The sequence below is a fragment of the Festucalex cinctus genome, chromosome 7 (assembly GCF_051991245.1).
Source record: "Festucalex cinctus isolate MCC-2025b chromosome 7, RoL_Fcin_1.0, whole genome shotgun sequence".
Taxonomy (NCBI): Eukaryota; Metazoa; Chordata; class Actinopteri; order Syngnathiformes; family Syngnathidae; genus Festucalex; species Festucalex cinctus.
The window spans coordinates 21,877,712-21,895,154 of record NC_135417.1 but is presented as its reverse complement, the minus strand read 5'-3'; the positions used below and the strand labels follow the sequence as shown (position 1 = coordinate 21,895,154).

The following is a 17,443-nucleotide window of genomic DNA, read 5'->3' as shown; positions in this document are numbered from 1 at the left end:
AGAAACATAATTTATTAAGTGCAATGTGCAGGCCGTGAAGATGTGATCAAATGTTCTGCTTGAAAATTAAAGACATGATTGTGTATTACTGAATATTCACAATACTGTTACACTATTTAGACCAAATTGTCCATATCAAATTCTTTGGCTTGCTGCTGTATTTGTGTTTTGCGGTACAACATGATGAATTCCACAAATGTTTTTGAAATCTTATAACACTGAAAGAAAAGCGTGAAAGAGTTTCATAGTGTCGCCACATACTTTATATTAGAGCTGTAGACAGTAACAAACAATTGTCATACAGTCACATGAAATGTTTCATAAAACACAACGTACACATATGCAGTCCTATGACCATACATTTGCTGGCGTCTAATTGTTAAACTCATATAATATATCAAAGCAGAGTTGTATACGTCATTTTTGCAAAAGCGAAATCAGTAGATGTAGTTGAATGGATGGAATACAACACCAAGCATGACATAACAAAACACATTTTTGCAGATATGCACATTTTGTCAAACTCAGAGAATATTAAAGCATATACGTGTAACAGTTTGAGGCAAAAAGAAATTGTCATTACAAGTACAAAATCGAATCAATAAATAAATCAAATATATATACCATATAAATGAAATAGCTATGTGATGGCTATGTTATTGTTTTTAATCATTTTAATATGCAGCTCCGTATTACAGCTTTTTATTTGATCTCTACAACATTTAGAACGGTGAACAAGTCAATACTGAAAATACAGCAATAAGCTTTCATAATTAGATAAACTATGTACATGTGTGTCTCTTGCCATGCTAGTCGAACAACTAAAGATCTTCGGATTTTTTCTTTCTTATACACACTATACAGTTAGAGCATACAGCGTACTGAACGTAAACAGTTTGTGCTGAGAATAAAATATTTTGCAACTATGCATGGTAATTTATTTAAATTACTCTCAAAAATGTACAGAACATAAAGGCCACACATGGGAAGAGTCTATATCCATTCAGACAGAAAGGTGAGGGTAGCTTTGACATAAATAGAGGGGGGGAAAAAAAAAAAAGTCTTTCATCTCAAGGTGCCATCTTCTTGGACGTCAGCCTCACTTACCTCGGAACGGTCTCTTTATCTCTTTATCCTCCGCCATCTTGTTCCCTGCTTCCTAGTTTCCTCTCTTTTCTCAGGGCTGTTTATTGACCCCCCCTCCCCTACCCATGTCCCCCTGACCAATCCAGCTTGCCAACTCTCTCACTACTTTCCTCTTACACCTCCTCCTATTTGGCTTGCCCGCCTTTCCAGTCTCCGGTTGCCCCCACCATTTTCAATCACGCTTGACAGTTAATGACATGAAGGGAAATGAGTTCAGTAATGTCAACTGTAAAAGTCCACAAGGCAAGTCATGGGGCGGGGCTGCGGGAATTGAGTCACCTAGCTGAACAGTGCAGCCAAGGGGAAGTAGCAAGAGGCAGGTGCGTGAAGTGTGTTTTTAGTGTCTTGGTACCGATATTGTATTGTAGACACGCATTTTGCTTTTGACAAATTTCGGAATCATGGCCATGTTCAGGTAGGTGAGGGGTGGGAGATGTTATTGGAGGTCTGAGAGGCAGGCGAGGTTGACGGTGTTTGGTGATATTGGTCAGTCAGAGCATGGTTGCAGCTAGCAGCTTTGCGTAGGTTTTTTGACAACGGCGAGTCCGTCTTTTTCAGTCCTCACTGGCTGGAGCGTGCAGAGGCCAAGTGGTCGCTGTGCTGGTTCTGGGCCCAAAATCGCAGCCTCTGCTTGCCCTTCTTCTTTGATTCTTTGGATCGATGCTTCCCTGAGCCTCCTGAGAAAAGAAGAAGAAAAAAAAAAAGAGGAAAACGTGTTATTCCATAAACTACCTCCTTTCTCCTTTTTGTTGTTGTTGTTGTAACCATAAACTACTATGAAGCTTGTGGGGCTACAATGTGAACATTGAAATGCACCCCATTGTCATGATCTGTTTTTGTAGATTTCGCTTTAGTTGTCATGTTTTCCTTGTCTCCTTTCGTCAATGTCTCTTGTTAAGTTTGTGTTAGTCAACCCAGGCCCTTGTGTCAATCAGCTCCTTCAGTCACGTGTCTTGTTGTCTCTCTTTGTCTATGTAATGATGTGTTGCTTTTGGTGTTTTGTTTGGAGTTTTGAAGTCAAGTCTTTTTCTTTGTTGGTTTTAGGAGTTTAAACTAGGGGTGTCAGGCGATTCAATTTTTTCATCATAATTAATTGCATTTCCCCCATAAGTTTGCATTAACATAAAACTGGAAAAAAAGTTAAAATGCTGTTTGTTTTTTTTGTTTTTTTTCTTAGCAATGCTACTGGGGGGCCACAAACATTAGGACAACGCCCCCCAAAATGGTGATTGCGATATTATGTGCGATATTTTTTTCCAAGGTCCTTTTCAATGATTTTTTTTTTTTTTTTTTTAAACAACAAAAACTCAATTAGAATAAACAATATCAGAGCTATTATACATTACAGGATCTTAAGATAAAGGCAAATGAAGCCTTTTAATATCATTTTTTTCTTTTTCTTTCGTTACAATTTATATGTCATGACGTCATCTAGTGGTGATTGGTGATCTTACAATGTAAACCTACAGTCGACCCCTGCACATTTGCAGTTCAACACCCATAGATTTGCATATTTGCTAATTTTTTTTTTCTTTTTAAAATATTTTATCATATTCTGAATTTATTTTCTATTGTTTTCTGCTATTTATTTTCCCTATTTCCCCCAGTCTTTCGTAGAAAATGCATATTGGATGGTAATCAAAATTTTGGAAGAATTTGGGGGTTTCTCTCTCTCTATTTTTTTTTTAAAGATTTGTTTATTTGTTTGTTCGTTTTTTAATTAATTAATGTTTTTCATTGTTATTTTTTTGAAAATTAATCAAGGGTCCACACAGAGTGGTCCCGTAATGTATGCGTGTCTGCCAGTTGCCCAATTACCAAATTAAAACGTTAAACCAATTACCTGCAAAGCCTTGTTCATTTCACTACCTTTGTATTTCCTTTTGGCAAAATAAATAAATAAATCCAGACATTTTAGTTTCTTCTCCTAACTTACACTTGTGTAACTTGTTATCAAGCAGGCAGTCCATCAAGCAGAACAAGTCAATTTGTGGACCTGACGTTGTCCAATCATCTGCCAAGATTCACAGCGGCTGCCCTTTCAAACACTTTCCATGAACACTTATCAAGTTATTGCCTCACGACATGATACCAAATACACATGAAACATTAAACGAGTCAATCGTACTGAATGTTGTAAGCTCCAATATTCGGGTCTGAACATGAGGTTTGAACTGTGCGTTCACCCCAACACTTTCCAGTGCCAATGGAACTTGTGAAACTCAACCCTTCCCAACTTCGAGGTTAATCGATCCCAGGTTTCCTCGCCGGGACAAGACATGCTGGAAACTGACATGCTGCTCTCATGGAAGCATGTGTGGTGAAGGTTTTGCACCCTCAACTCTGTGACAGGGAAAACGCTGGCTACTTAACCACAAGGCAATAATCTGGCTGCCAAGGCCACAAATAAGATAACGAGGTGTATGTGCGTGAGAGAGAGATTTATGTCAGACAGAGTGAGTGTGAGGGAATATAAGGTAAAAAAAAAAATGTAATTGGGGTAGGGGACTTGGACAATGAGACCAAATCTGGGTCCTGATGTAGAAAACATGGTACTCTCCACGCCATGGCTCATGTGGGAGTCGGGTGAAGTGTGGGAGGGATGCTTGAGCAAAATAAATAGGTTTTTGGAAAACTTTCAATAGCTTCTGGCTCTCATTTGTTCAAGTCTTTCTCACGAAAAAAATAGGTAAGCACGTGTAAAACGGCATTATCTGTAATTGCCTTCTCATATGTGCTTACACTTGGCCTTTAAAGCACCCCGAGAACACACCCTGCGCCCATTCCTGGAGTCAAATTTGCACTTGTTTAAGCTGCCACGCATGAGAAGGTGAGATATTGCTCAGCTAATAGGCTCTCTCGATGAATAATACAGATGCATGCAAACATCAAACCATCTCAGAGCTATTTCCTGCAATTAATGTCAATTGGTTATTTTGAGCCACATTTCCAATTTAAGCCACGGCCATAAAGCTTCTCACACGCAGCTTAGCCCGTGAGAACAAATTTCACATCACTTCCATCGAAATTGTATGCCCTGACATGGAAGAATGTGAGCGGAAAACTTTTGTACACTTGCTTTAACTGATGCCACTTTAGATTTTTAGCATGGCTTACAGCACGAGAATGTTTGTTAAAGCAAACCTGGACCAGAAAGACATTTGGCTTATAGCAGAATTTTCCTAGCCTTTTAAAGAGGCAATTTTCATTCAAAACAGTGTTGCTAGGTGCCTGATAAACAACACGTTCAGTGAATCAACTCAACGTAAATTATATTTGACAGCTATAAAGAAACCGGTGCGCCATTAAACTCCTGTAACACGGAAAGCTCAATTCCTTGGACACAAGGTTACATTTAAGCATTTACAGCAACTGTTTGAAATGTAAATAAAGACAAAAGTAAGAAAAAAAAATAGCTCTCGTGTTCGGGTCTGGGAACTTCTACAATGAAGCGTTAAATGTTTATACGTGTGTTTAATATCCACATCAAGCTTCTGCTTTACAGAGGTGTCATGTGCACATCATTTTATACAAATATTGAGAAATGACAACATTTCACAGCTTTAAAAAGGTTGTTTTCGAAACATTATTGCTTCTACAGTTAGTCTCTCTCTCTCTCTTTTAAATTGTTATGGACAAGTAAAAATTTTACAGGGTCTAAAAAAAATCTGATTAGAATAAGAGGCATTTATCGAATTCATTACACAGAAAATGCACTCTATGAGTTTATCTCTGATGTTTCCCAGTGATAAAGATTAACCTTACCACCAGTTGTAGTAGATTCATACAGTGCACCCAGTCTGACTATATCACCATTATTATAGTGCTATATGTGTTAGGCCATCTGACACACTCCACCACCAGTGTCATTTGTGGCCATGTTAAACTCAAACTTCTCATTTTTGGCAGCTAGAGGGCAACCAATCTCCACATAAGCCTCTTCCTCCAGATTCTGATACAATCAAAGATAATCTATCATATGTCTCCGAGAACCTCATTTAGTTTTTCCTCAAGGCACCAAGTATTCTGTATACTTCCATCAGCTTATATTACTTAATGATATTACCAAGGTTCATAGAAGAGGCCGTTTCATTTACCTGGAAACAAATTAAGTTGATTATTCCTTTCAAAACCTTTTAATAAATCTCATGGAATGTCAAGGTGATTTATTATTTTTTTTCTGGAGGCACAGAAAGTTGAAAATCATTTGCCGTCTCCGTTTTTACATTGTCAGTGGAACATAAAGGATTGAATTAAAGGAGAATGGCTTTTATCAGAAAATGATGATCCCTCACATGCTATTTATTTCCGTTCTGGCTGCGTTTACACACCACAGCAGAAGCATAACTCACTAATGTTTAGTTTTCCTTTACAGATACAATCTTTTTCTGCCAGCTTGACATTTGTATTTGAGCTGGAAATAAATGTAAATCAAACAAATAAACACAAAAAAAAAAAAAACAACAACTTTCAAGCGCAAATCAAAATGTTTTGTATTTCAAATCAGAAGCAGAGCTTGCGGTGGGACGGTTGTTTATTGCTGTCACAAACGACCTTTCGTGGAATTCTTTTATGTTAATGTGCCTGTGCGTGTTTGAAACAAACACATGCCAGTAATTCCTTGTATCCCGCTGAGTGTAAGCTCCTATGTCATCTACATGAACTTGAGAAATACTTTGGCAAAATATTCATCTATTTTGTCCATTTAGAGGCTCTCAGCAATCATTTTTAGACTTTAGACATACTTTATTGTCATTCAAATATAATGAAACGTTGTTGCAGAGCTCCATCAGAAAAACAAAACAAAACAAAACTAACAAAACCAACAAAACATCAATCACAACCAGCAGCTGAAAAATACCAAGGTTGAATATAAATAAGGATAGAATAGAAATAAAAATAGATTATAAATATGATGTATTTAAAGTGCAACCTCGGAAAGGGGTGTCGAAATTAATTAATTTATTTTTTAAATTAATCTAATCTCGATAAATGCATGGAAGGGAAAAAAAATCCAACAAGTTACCCACAATTACGCATATACGGTCACAGTGTTGCTTGTTTCCATACCACAAGGCTAAATAAATAATCCATCCATCCATCCATCCATTTTCTTGACGGCTTTTTCCTCACAAGGGTCGCGGGGGGTGCTGGAGCCTATCTCAGCTGGCTCTGGGCAGTGGGCGGGGGACACCCTGGACTGGTTGCCAGCCAATCGCAGGGCACACAGAGACGAACAACCATCCACACTCACAAGCACACCTAGGGACAATTCGGAGCACTCAATTAACCTGCCATGCATGTCTTTGGAATGTGGGAGGAGACCGGAGTACCTGGAGAAGACCCACGCGGGTACGGGAAGTAAATAAATAAATAAATGATAATTTAGCAATTGTTTCCTGTCTTAGACAAACAAAGTACTGGATAGAATCTTCAAACAAGTGCAACAAGATCACTGCCATTTAATTGAGAAAAAAAAATGTGCAGTAGTCTAAACACAGCATTCTGATTACTATTGTGTTTGTGGAATATGAATTAAGCGGCAAAATCCACCCACTTTTATCCATCTCAGGCGGCCATTTTGCCACGTGCTGTGGACTGAAAATGACATCACAGTTACTCAGGGTTCAGGTAAAGTCCAATCAAGGCTCACCTGTTTTCTGAGTTTTGTCATGTGATGTTTGCAAGCAGAGTAGTGATTGGTCGTTTCCTGAGCCCCGAGCAACTGTGTCATGTTCAGTCCACAGTAAGTGGAAAATTGGCCGCACACGGAGAATGGATAAAGACAGACGGATTTTGCTGTGTAATTGATATTCCAATAAACAGAATATTATTCATAATATAATTCTTAGACTAGTGGGGCTGAATAGAACATATTATTGTAAAGAACATTTTTGGGTTGGCTTCCTTCAATTAGCATTAATAATTGAGCTGATTTAGTTAAAATAAGCAAGTAAGTAAGTCAGCTTTTATTTGGATAGTGCTTGGGCAGAATTGGTTGAAATTATTCTCTTGCGCAGTTTTTGCAGTTATAGAATTTAGGTATTATATTGGTGAAAGCTGCAATGCATAGCATGTCACCAGCCCAACACGGTATGAATCTCCAAAAATTTGTTTTGAATCTCCAAAAATATTTTTTGAATGACTGAAAAATCTCTGAAAAAGCATAAAAATAAAAATAACTGACAAGAAAAGACCTGCGATTGGCTGGCGACCAGTCCAAGGTGTACCCCGCCTACTGCCCAAAGCCAGCTGAGATAGGCTCCAGCGCCCCCCGTGACCCTTGTGATGAATAAGCGGTCAAGACAATCGATGGATGGATAAGAAAAGACACATTTTTAAGGTATGACTTTACAGTGTTTCACCCATAAATTTTCAGAGGTTCAATACGGTCATCAGCCAAGTTTCAAAAATGGCATTTTGGCATCGTTCTCCCTGGGCATTGTTTCCCATTTTTGAAAAATGTAAACTCTGAACGTTCTCAAAACGTTAAAAAATATTTATAAACCTAAAAACTTGGTTTGAATCTCCAAAAAGCATATTAAATCATTCAAAAAGCCAACCTTTTTGTTTTTTTCTAATTTAATTTTACAGTGTTTCACCCACAAACTTTTCAGAGGTTCAAAACGGTCATAAATCAAGTTTAATTAAAAAAATAAATAAAAAATTGCCATTGTTATCCCTGAGCATTGATTTGGTTCCCATTTTGAAACCTGTAAATGGTCATCATTTTTAAAACTTGTAACTTTCAGGTTGAAAGACTGAAAATGTTTTCCCATGTTATTTGAAACTGCAATTCAAAGTCCCATTCAGTTACACAATAGCGACGTTCACAGGACCATGGAAGAACTACCTGGTGGTGTGGGGGGAAGGGGGAGGGGGCAGAATAACACTGCCAAAACGTTGCGAATCCAATAACTTCGTATTTGAAACTTGAAGCCACGCGGTGGTGGTGTGGTTGGGAGTAGGAAGCGGAAGCGAACTTCAGTCCAATCATCTTTTCTGTTTGCTGAGCAGGGTGGTTCTCACACTTTGTGGCCAATTGGACGGACTGAAGTTCACTTCTGAACAAAGTTACAAAAAATGAATACATACATAAAGTCCATAACGTATTACAGTATTGTGAATTTTCATGAGAAGCTTTTGCTAAATATTACTTCACAACTGATTTGTGAACAAATAGAAAAGCACTGACTATAGGCACAGGCCAAATGATTTCATCCACTAACACTGGCAGCGAAGGCCTAATCTTACCTCTGTTGCTTGTGGTATGAGAGAAATCAATGGCCAACCTGAAGGAGGCATTAAGACATACGGTAAATGGGATCCTATTCCGCTATTAAAAAAAAAAACTAATAAAAAATCTTGTTAGCCTTGCGCATCTCTCAGTGCAGGCTGCTAATTAATATCCTTCACAGCACAAAGGGAGGGGTTGACATGTAAATCAACAAATGTGAAGTGGAGGACTTAAAGGTAAATTCATATTCAGCACCTCATCTCTTGCATAAGCAGGCCGTAGTGCAGACCATCATTTGTGAGGGGAAAAAGAGAACTACTGGCGCCAGTGAGATTTGATTTCAGTGGGAGGAATTGGATTATCAGCCATTAAGGGCCTCCTCACACATACATTTGTAACGTTGTGAAGGGAAAAGGAGACGTAGCCAGGCAGCGTTCTCTTGACTTACACACCAGCGGCCGTCTGGAAAAAGGTTACGTACTGTATACACCAACGCATCCCCAAACTGCTACTCATGTTTCATCTGATTTATAGGTGGCACTCGGCCGAATGACATCAGGTGAGCTAAAGTTCAATAAGATGTAGTCCAAAGCTTGGCCCAAAGACTAAAAAGGTTTTGCTTCATTTCAGAGTTGGACGTTATTTCCAGATAAAAACATGCCAAAAATGGAGAAAAGTACAATATTTTAGAAACGCTGAGGCAAACAAATGCTGGGAAAAAGAAATGATTGTGACAGGGAGAACAATCATTTACAACACGCTCACCTTGCCAACCAACTGACAAGAGGTTCTCTGCACAGTGTCACTGGGCTCGTACAAGGTTACTGTGTGTCACTCTTTCATTCACTCTTACACTTTGTGCTTCTCTTCTTCCTCCCATGATCTGCTTCCTATCACTGTGCTGTGGGGCTAAAATGATTTAAAGCACACGCATTCCAATTCAAAAAGCTAATGTTGGGATTAGTTTGGTCATTATTTTCTCATCTAAAACCTGGTGCAGGATATGCGGAGGGATTAATGCATGCTAGCTCACCCATTCACTCTTTGATGCGCTTTCTTACTGACAATAAATTGAAGTGAAAAGCGACTTTGAGATTAACATCGCTAAGCGGAAAAGTCCCGGCTAAACATGCATGAATGACAAGGTGATTAATATGGCCAATAGTCAGTACGGACAGCATGTTTTTCCCTTCTGAGAGGGTCTATCATAGCCACAAATGGTCCAGTAGGGCCAAAGAACAGAGGATGACCCTGCACATTAAAGTATCCATCAGTCTGCTCGAAGTTTAACATGACACTTTACTGCATTTCACAATATGTTAACTGTTCCCTTGTGCTGTTTGGGTTACAACTTCTGGCTCCAGCGTCTAAAGGTGGATTAACAAGTATTATTATGTTCTAAGGTTCGCTCCCAAGCCTTTTCCCTTACGTACGTCTACGGTCCCTAACATTAACAGACTCACTGGAAACATTGCTTCCAACTGTACACAGAAACCTGCAATTCAGTGATTTGTTTGATTGCATTATTAATCTTGGAAACACTGGGACATGCGTCTTCATCCTTCCAAGAGGCACTTTGGAGGATACAGTATAACCGCGGTATTGTAATTTCTAAGCTAAATAAGTATTCAAGATCTTTTTTTGGACTAAGCATAGACTAAGAATAGACTGATATGGTCTATCGATATTAGTAGCCAATGCGTAACCTTGCTCTGCAAGCTGAATTCTCGCTCCATTTGTGAGTTCACAAACATTTTGTACCTAGCCCACTGATTTTCACCGATCTGTACACATTTTGTACGGACCAATCACAAAGTGATATTGTGTTTGAGGGCGGGATATGCAGCTGTGACGAAACCAGGTCACGCAGATACCGAGGGAAACAAACAAACCTAACATGGACGAATGGACCACTGATCTGAATATATGACTGGATAGCCGATAGGCCAAGACTTTTGAAGTCACAAGGCTGCCATATTGTTTCTCCCAAGAAACATTTTTTGGCATACGATTCTATACATTTACAGTATCGAAATTGGAGAATATTTGAGACAGTATTTAGTAGAAACAGCATGATTTATTATGTTTTAAATTTGTTAAACATAAACAAGAGGACTTCAGGCATTTTACAACTTGCCTTAAATACATGTATAAATTATATGTTTAATTATATTTCGAGGAAGAAACTTGTGTATATATATATATATATATATATGTATTATTAAAGAATTAATAAAGAAAGCATAATACTGGCGTGAAAATTTTGAAGGCCAATGCCGATATGCTTCAAAATGCCAATTATCGGCCACGATAATTAGCCTATCCCGAGTCAGGACATTTTCTGTCTGCAAGTAAAACAAATAAATGTAATAACACCCTATTTATGGCATTAAGTATTAAGTATATTTATATTCCTTTTCCAGGTAATACAGTTGGGTTTGGTTTGGTAAAGAAAGAAATTTCTTGTTTACATTGCAAAGGGTCACAAAATAGTCCCACTTTTCGGTATCAAGTTTTGGTGGTGCAGGTGGCAATGGTACATTACAGTACACGCGTTGAGAAACAAGGGATTCAGTATCATCATGAAGGAAATTTAAGTCTGAGAGGAGCCGAAAGTCGAACCAGTGACGCCAATACAATCAGCTCACATTACTGACAATCAATGACTCGCTCGATAACGATACTTCACTTCATGTCACCCACAATGGAAAACAAAACCTTACTGCTTTGAATCTCCTCTTTATGTAACTTCTGTTACGTCGTAATTTCAGTTTGATGGACGCGTTGTGCGACTTTGAGCGCCATATTCTCATATCAAGACATCAGGAGGATTACACTAAAGAGGTTCGTGAATCACACTATTGCAGGCGACATCATTTCAACATCAACGGGTGGACTGATACAGGCATGGGTGTCAAAGTGGGTTGGGAGGATTGTTGAGATGGAACCATGGTCTTTGTAAAGTTTTGAAGATAGTTTTTTTTTCCACTTTATTTATATATGTCAGTTATAATACCCAGTACTACAAATATTCAAATACAAATACATATTGCTGTGAAAATGTTGAAAATATTGCTTTACTAAAAATTATTACTGCCACTGTGCAATGGGGTTATTTTTGTACATGAGTGATTTTACTTATTCACATTTATTTTTGGCTCAACAGCGCCCCCTTCACATTCGGTGGCTATAAATACGTGAGTTTGTCACTGGTGCGGACAGTTCATGTGTCTGCCGCGGTAAATTGGTGTTAGCTAATTAACCGCAATGTTAATTTAACATTTTGTTCTCTAGAGCAGGGGTCTTAAACTCAACTAAAGTGTGGACTGATTGAGATAGAGTCCGAGTGTGTCTGAGCATCAAGTTTTCCACAAAAAAATGGGTTCAAATAATAATAATAATTAAAAAAAAAGCCAATTGTTTAAAACTTTAAATCCAGCAACTGTTTTTCTTGAAATTTTCTGTTCTCATCACCAACCTCTCTCTGCATGGCAGGTTTTGAAAAAGACATGACTGTGACTAGGTGACAGGATATATTTTCTTTCTACTTTCACGACTGTCAATTCAGAATTATGTTTCACCGAAAGCTGTCATGAGCCTGAGCCAAGAATGGGCGTCCGGGGCAGGCAGGAGAGGCAGAGCCTCCCTGTCTTCCCCTGCATGTGAAAAGTAATTAAATAAATAAATAAATAAATAAATGAATGAATGAATGAATGAATGAATGAATGAATGAATGAATGAATGAATGAATGAATGAATAAATGAATAAATAAATAAATAAATGAGATTACATTAAAATAGTTTCCATTTTGGTTATGTTGTTTGTGCTTTAATTTGGTTTTCTTTTTCAATCCACTTATGTCAATTTCTTTAATCATTGAAATGAATAAAATAACTGAATTTGTGCATTTCCTCTGGATGTGTGTGGAGTGAGCGGTTATATGAATGTGGGCGCAGAATTTGTTACTACGGCCCTTTTTGCGTGACACATTTTAACATCCGGCATCCACAAGTATGTCCGTTCTCATGACGTGACATTGTCTTAATAACAACAACAAACAAACAACAGAGCTTGCTGATTAATATGATGAATGCCTATAAGTCTTTCATTGCATCAGTTGAAAGTTAAGTTGAAAAAGAAAATTATATTGACTTCAGCTGCACCATGTGCTGTCACCCATTGTAATTCTTACTGTGTTGGAGGAAGTTAACAAGGGCCCCACAGGACCAGATGGTTTGTAACCAACCCATGCAAGGTTTATTAGTTTAAATCGACTCTCTGCAAGATTAAAAGTACATTATATGGAAAAAAATACACCTGGTTTTTCATCAAACAATAAAAATAAAGAATCAATCTCTACAACAGTGTAGAAGTACTACTACACAAGAGTCTACACTAGGGGTGTCAAACTCATATTAGCTCAGGGGCCGCATGGAGGAAAATATATAACCAAGTGGGCTGCATCGGGAAAATAACTTAAAAACAATTGCCGTCATTTATGCGCAGATTTTCGCTATTTGTGGGCCAGCCCTAAATTACAGAACTCCACTGTCATCATATTGGTCCGAAAAATAACATGGACCCAAATGGAACGTGGCAACATTTTGACCGTATAAGTTCCGGACGTGTTAAATCTACCTGTTTTGCATATATATATATTGTTCCCAGAATGCATTGCGTGGCGCAGTTAACTCATTAAGTCGCAGCACATTTTTCGCCGTTTGGCTGGATTTTGCAAGGCCCACAGAATATTGTATCCTATGGCTATCAAAACATGGAACCTACCAAACCAAACGATTAGAGTCTCTTCTTTCATCAGGAAAAAAAATATACTTGTATCTGTTTCTATTTTGCAGCAATTGGCATTAGAAGATAGCAGAGTTTCATGATTATTCACAAATCTGTTTTAAACTGTGGGGAAAAAGAGCTTGTTGCAACATGGCCCTGGTTGATCTCTTATACGCTGCTGCCACCTGCTGGCCGTTTTTGTAATAACTACCATTGCTTGAAGCATTCTCTTCAGTTCAGAGGCTGCATCAAATATATGCTCTAGCATAAAAAAACAAGCAAACATAAATATGTCTTTGGGAGCATGGTAATATTTAAAATAGAATGTATTTATACGTTTTTGGGAGCAAATGAGTTAATGACGTTATAAGGACACTAATCCTTGTCATAGCTATTTGTGTTACCAGTAAATGAATTTGTGTCGTATTTAACACGTTTATATCGGTCTATGATTTTAAAAAATAAAAATAATTATACAAACTGTAACTTTAAGTTGTGCGTAAAATGACGACATCCAGGACGATTCCCCGTACAAGTTGCATTGCTCATCTGAGGACTGCTTGTGAAATTACAAATGGATATGTTTTGATTGTGGACGGCTGATTAATTAGTCCGAAATTACAATTTATTATTATTTTTTTACTTTACAAAATCATCTCGTGGGCCGGATTAAACCCCTTTGCGGGCCTGATCCGGCCCGCGGGCCGTATGTTTGACACCCCTGGTCTACACAGGACCCATCCAACCAGCCATCCGAATAAGGGCAAAAAGTGGAGTACAGCCGGGACTGTTCACCTGGTCACTGTTCACACATACTGACCATTTAGAGTCTTCACTTGACCTCGCAGGATTATGTGGATGGAAACCAAAGTAGCTGGAGAAAACTAAAACAGTCGAACAGCTCCATCACTTGACAACAAGTTGTCAAGTCTTTTGAAGGCAGAAATAAACGGCTTCAATATTTGCTCTTTTTCTGTCTCGCGAGTGTACACGGGCTTGTGAATGCATGAAACGATTTGGAATTTCCACTTTGAAATCAGCTAAGCTAAAGAGCAGTGATTTCGCACAGCCGATTGTGTCATGAGAGCAGCCAGGCAGTGAACAGCCATTAACGACAGGCCCGCTCAGCCTGATGCGTCTGGAAACCACAGCACTCCCCAGACGAGCGAAGCCCCCATTGTGGTTTGCTATCTCCCGACTGGCTCATCGACACATCTGGACTTAAGTACATGTGGCTCTCATGCTGCACGGGCACTTGGGTAAATGAGGGATAATTAGGCTTAGTTGGCTTTAATGAATGGCTTAATGTTGTGTTTCATTTCAGATGAGAAAAATATAAAGCACAAGGCTTATCAAAGGCAGGGCCGTGGTGATGCTCCTAGAGGCGTGTTGCACTTGCGGCCTAAAAGTTTTGTAATTGTTGTACGGATGGGGTCAAGGCGAAGTGAGCTGAAGATAGCAGCAGGACACGAGGGAGTGGTTAAAATGTGACCACAGATTTAAAGATTGGGAACACACTGGGACACACGGTAGCAAATTGATCTTTATGTCTGGAAAGTTATACAGATGTGAATAGCGTCATTACTCAAGGACAGAGAGAGAGCCATAGCACTGGATTTCTTATACTTGTACTGTAACTGTACATTTGATAAATATGAAGAAAGAGTCTTTGATCATCTTTTAATTTTATTTTTTTGCACATCATCCCTGCTGTATATACCCTGTACAACATGTACTACAGATATACATACCCTCTTGAAGCGCGTGCATCACATGATGTTGTGCCACTCAAACATTCCAGTGACACTGCTACACATGACAATATGCTATGATTCATTCTCACTCAAATCCGAAAATTTTGAGTCGGTATTTGTCTTTAACGACTAATTCTCATCCCACTTCGAGTTACCGCCGATTCATGCACAGCCCTAATGTGTGTACATATATACTAGGTCAGAATCAGACCCGAAATCTCCACTCGCCGTTTATGTTAAATCGATTGGCATTGTAGGTTTTTTCAACAAGAACAAAAACAAAACAAAACAACAAAACCCACCTCATAGCCTAACACATGAAAAAATAGATTAAAATGGTAAATAATACATTTAATGCACATATAGCAGTGTATGTACATCATATGGTGGGTGCCCTAATTGCTTTTAGGCCACATATTCACTTACTTGCAAACTTAATAGACCATTCTAGTGTGACGTCACGTTGAAGTGCGCCCCTTGCGGTTGGCCCGCAGCACGTCAATGCGAGTGAATTAGAAAATAATTAGTGTGAGCTAGGAAATGGTCAAACAGTTGATAAATCAGCGACCAATGCTATGGTGAAGTTGTGCGCGGCCGACAGATGCACTAATGGCTCAAAGAGAGATCAGATGAGATCATTCTTTTGGCTGCCGGCAGTGATTCTAAACCCCGCGAAAGACAGTGAGGAGTAAAAGACTGGCACGGTGGCTAGCGTCAAACTACGATGCAACTGCATTGCACCCACAAAAAGTACGAGGATATGCTCAGATAATATTATATCAGGTAGTTTTTTTTCTAAAAATCTTTTTGACATACAGTGGGTCATAACATTATTCTCTGATTGTAAATTTGAGGCAACATGAACCAATCATTCATACTTTTTTTGCATAAGTATTCAAGTAATTTTGAACAAAAAGTTAACGATTTAACACGATTATCACAATTAACACTTTAACTCGGGCTTGATTTCTGCTGTGGAATGTGTAGTAAATGTGCCGTCTGTTTGTTAGCGGCTAGCAAGCTAAGATAGCTCGAAGACTTCGATATACAGTGTAGCACCCGTGTGACGGCGAGTGCTTGGGTTATACAGCAAGACGAGTATATCCGTACAGAAACGATTTACTGAATGACAATTTACACCATGAAAGTACTGATCGACGTACTGTTCCAACCAAAAATAACATACCTTAGGCTTCCACTTCCACTTTGCCACCCAACAAACTACATTATTTTGTAGCTAGTGGCTTCAAACTACTGGTTTCAATGATTTACAGTAATGTAGTATCCTATCCGGGACGTTTTTTTGTGACACTTGACAAATTTCCATAACCTTGCTCTCGCAACATGAATTCTCGCGGTATTTGTGAATTCACAAACTCCGAGAATACCATCTTGTACCGCTACCGCAGATAATCGCCATTCCCGAACCATTGGTGGTCCGGACCAATCACCGAGCGACATTGTGTTTGGGGGCGGGATATGCAACTGTGACGAAACCAGGAAGCCAGCGCCGACGCCGGACCTAACAAACAAACCTAACATGGACGAATGGATGCTGCAATTAATTTCGTTCTCGCAGAATGACTGACTGTTTCCATGTTGAATGTTGAACATTGAGAGGCGATTTGTGCATTTCTGGCTGACAAGATGTTTGTGCTTTCCCCCCCCTTCGACATGAACGGAGATGACATTTTGAAATTTTCACCCGTGGCTACAAATGTGTAGAATGTCGTCCAATCGGCTCAAATTATTATACAGAATGTCCCGCCTTTTCCCGACGAAATTACTGTGGAGCGGTACCAGATGGATATTATCTGGCTATTGCCATTTTAATGTTTCCCACCTTTTAACGAAAACGCTCGCTGAAAATCTAGCTCTCTACATTCATTTTTTATGGGACGTTTGCCTTCCGGGAGGCGCAGTGGAAGCTAAGCGGTGACGTCAGCTGGAAGGGTCTATTTCTTAAAGTGAAAAGCTAACCTCTATCATTCAGTACCTAACATATTTTGTTCCAACAGCAACCATGTTCCCACCATACATAGGATTTGCCTTCATGCCAAAGTGTTACTCATTCATGTGCGTGCACACATTGGTCCCCTAATTCCACCTGGACTGCTTCCCCCTGGTTTCCGTGGGCCTTGTAACAGAACAGAGTACAACATAGGAGGAAATTGTCCAGAAGGATTCATTCTAATTTCTGCACAAGGCCTTTCATCTCTCCTTTACTGGGAAATTTCATGAGGAAATCCCTCACATGTTTGGACATAGAGCGCAACTGTCCCAAAACAGGACCAGACCCTAACGAGAGGGGAGCCAAACTAAGTCAGGCAGGCTTAGGCACTAAAACAGAGAGAGACAGGGGCTATCAGGATCACGCGGAGACCCCTCAGCAAAAGCCGGTGATGAGGGAGTACATGCACTGATGCTTGTTGTTTTCTCTGATTGTAGTACTAACTCTGGAAGGCACTGTTCAGTCTCCTTTGCTTATCCGACACATATTGTTTGATATAAATAGCT

General features: G+C 39.1%; 1 protein-coding gene across 1 annotated transcript in view; it reads right to left on the bottom strand.

The window, feature by feature from the left end:
* Nucleotides 1–240: 240 nt before the first annotated feature.
* Nucleotides 241–17,443, bottom strand: part of rspo2 (R-spondin 2) — an 85,893-nt gene continuing 68,690 nt past the window's right edge. The window contains exon 6 of the mRNA XM_077528175.1: nt 241–1,823. Coding sequence (XP_077384301.1) covers nt 1,708–1,823 — 116 coding nt within the window. The 3' untranslated portion in view covers nt 241–1,707. The remainder of the gene's footprint in view (nt 1,824–17,443) is intronic.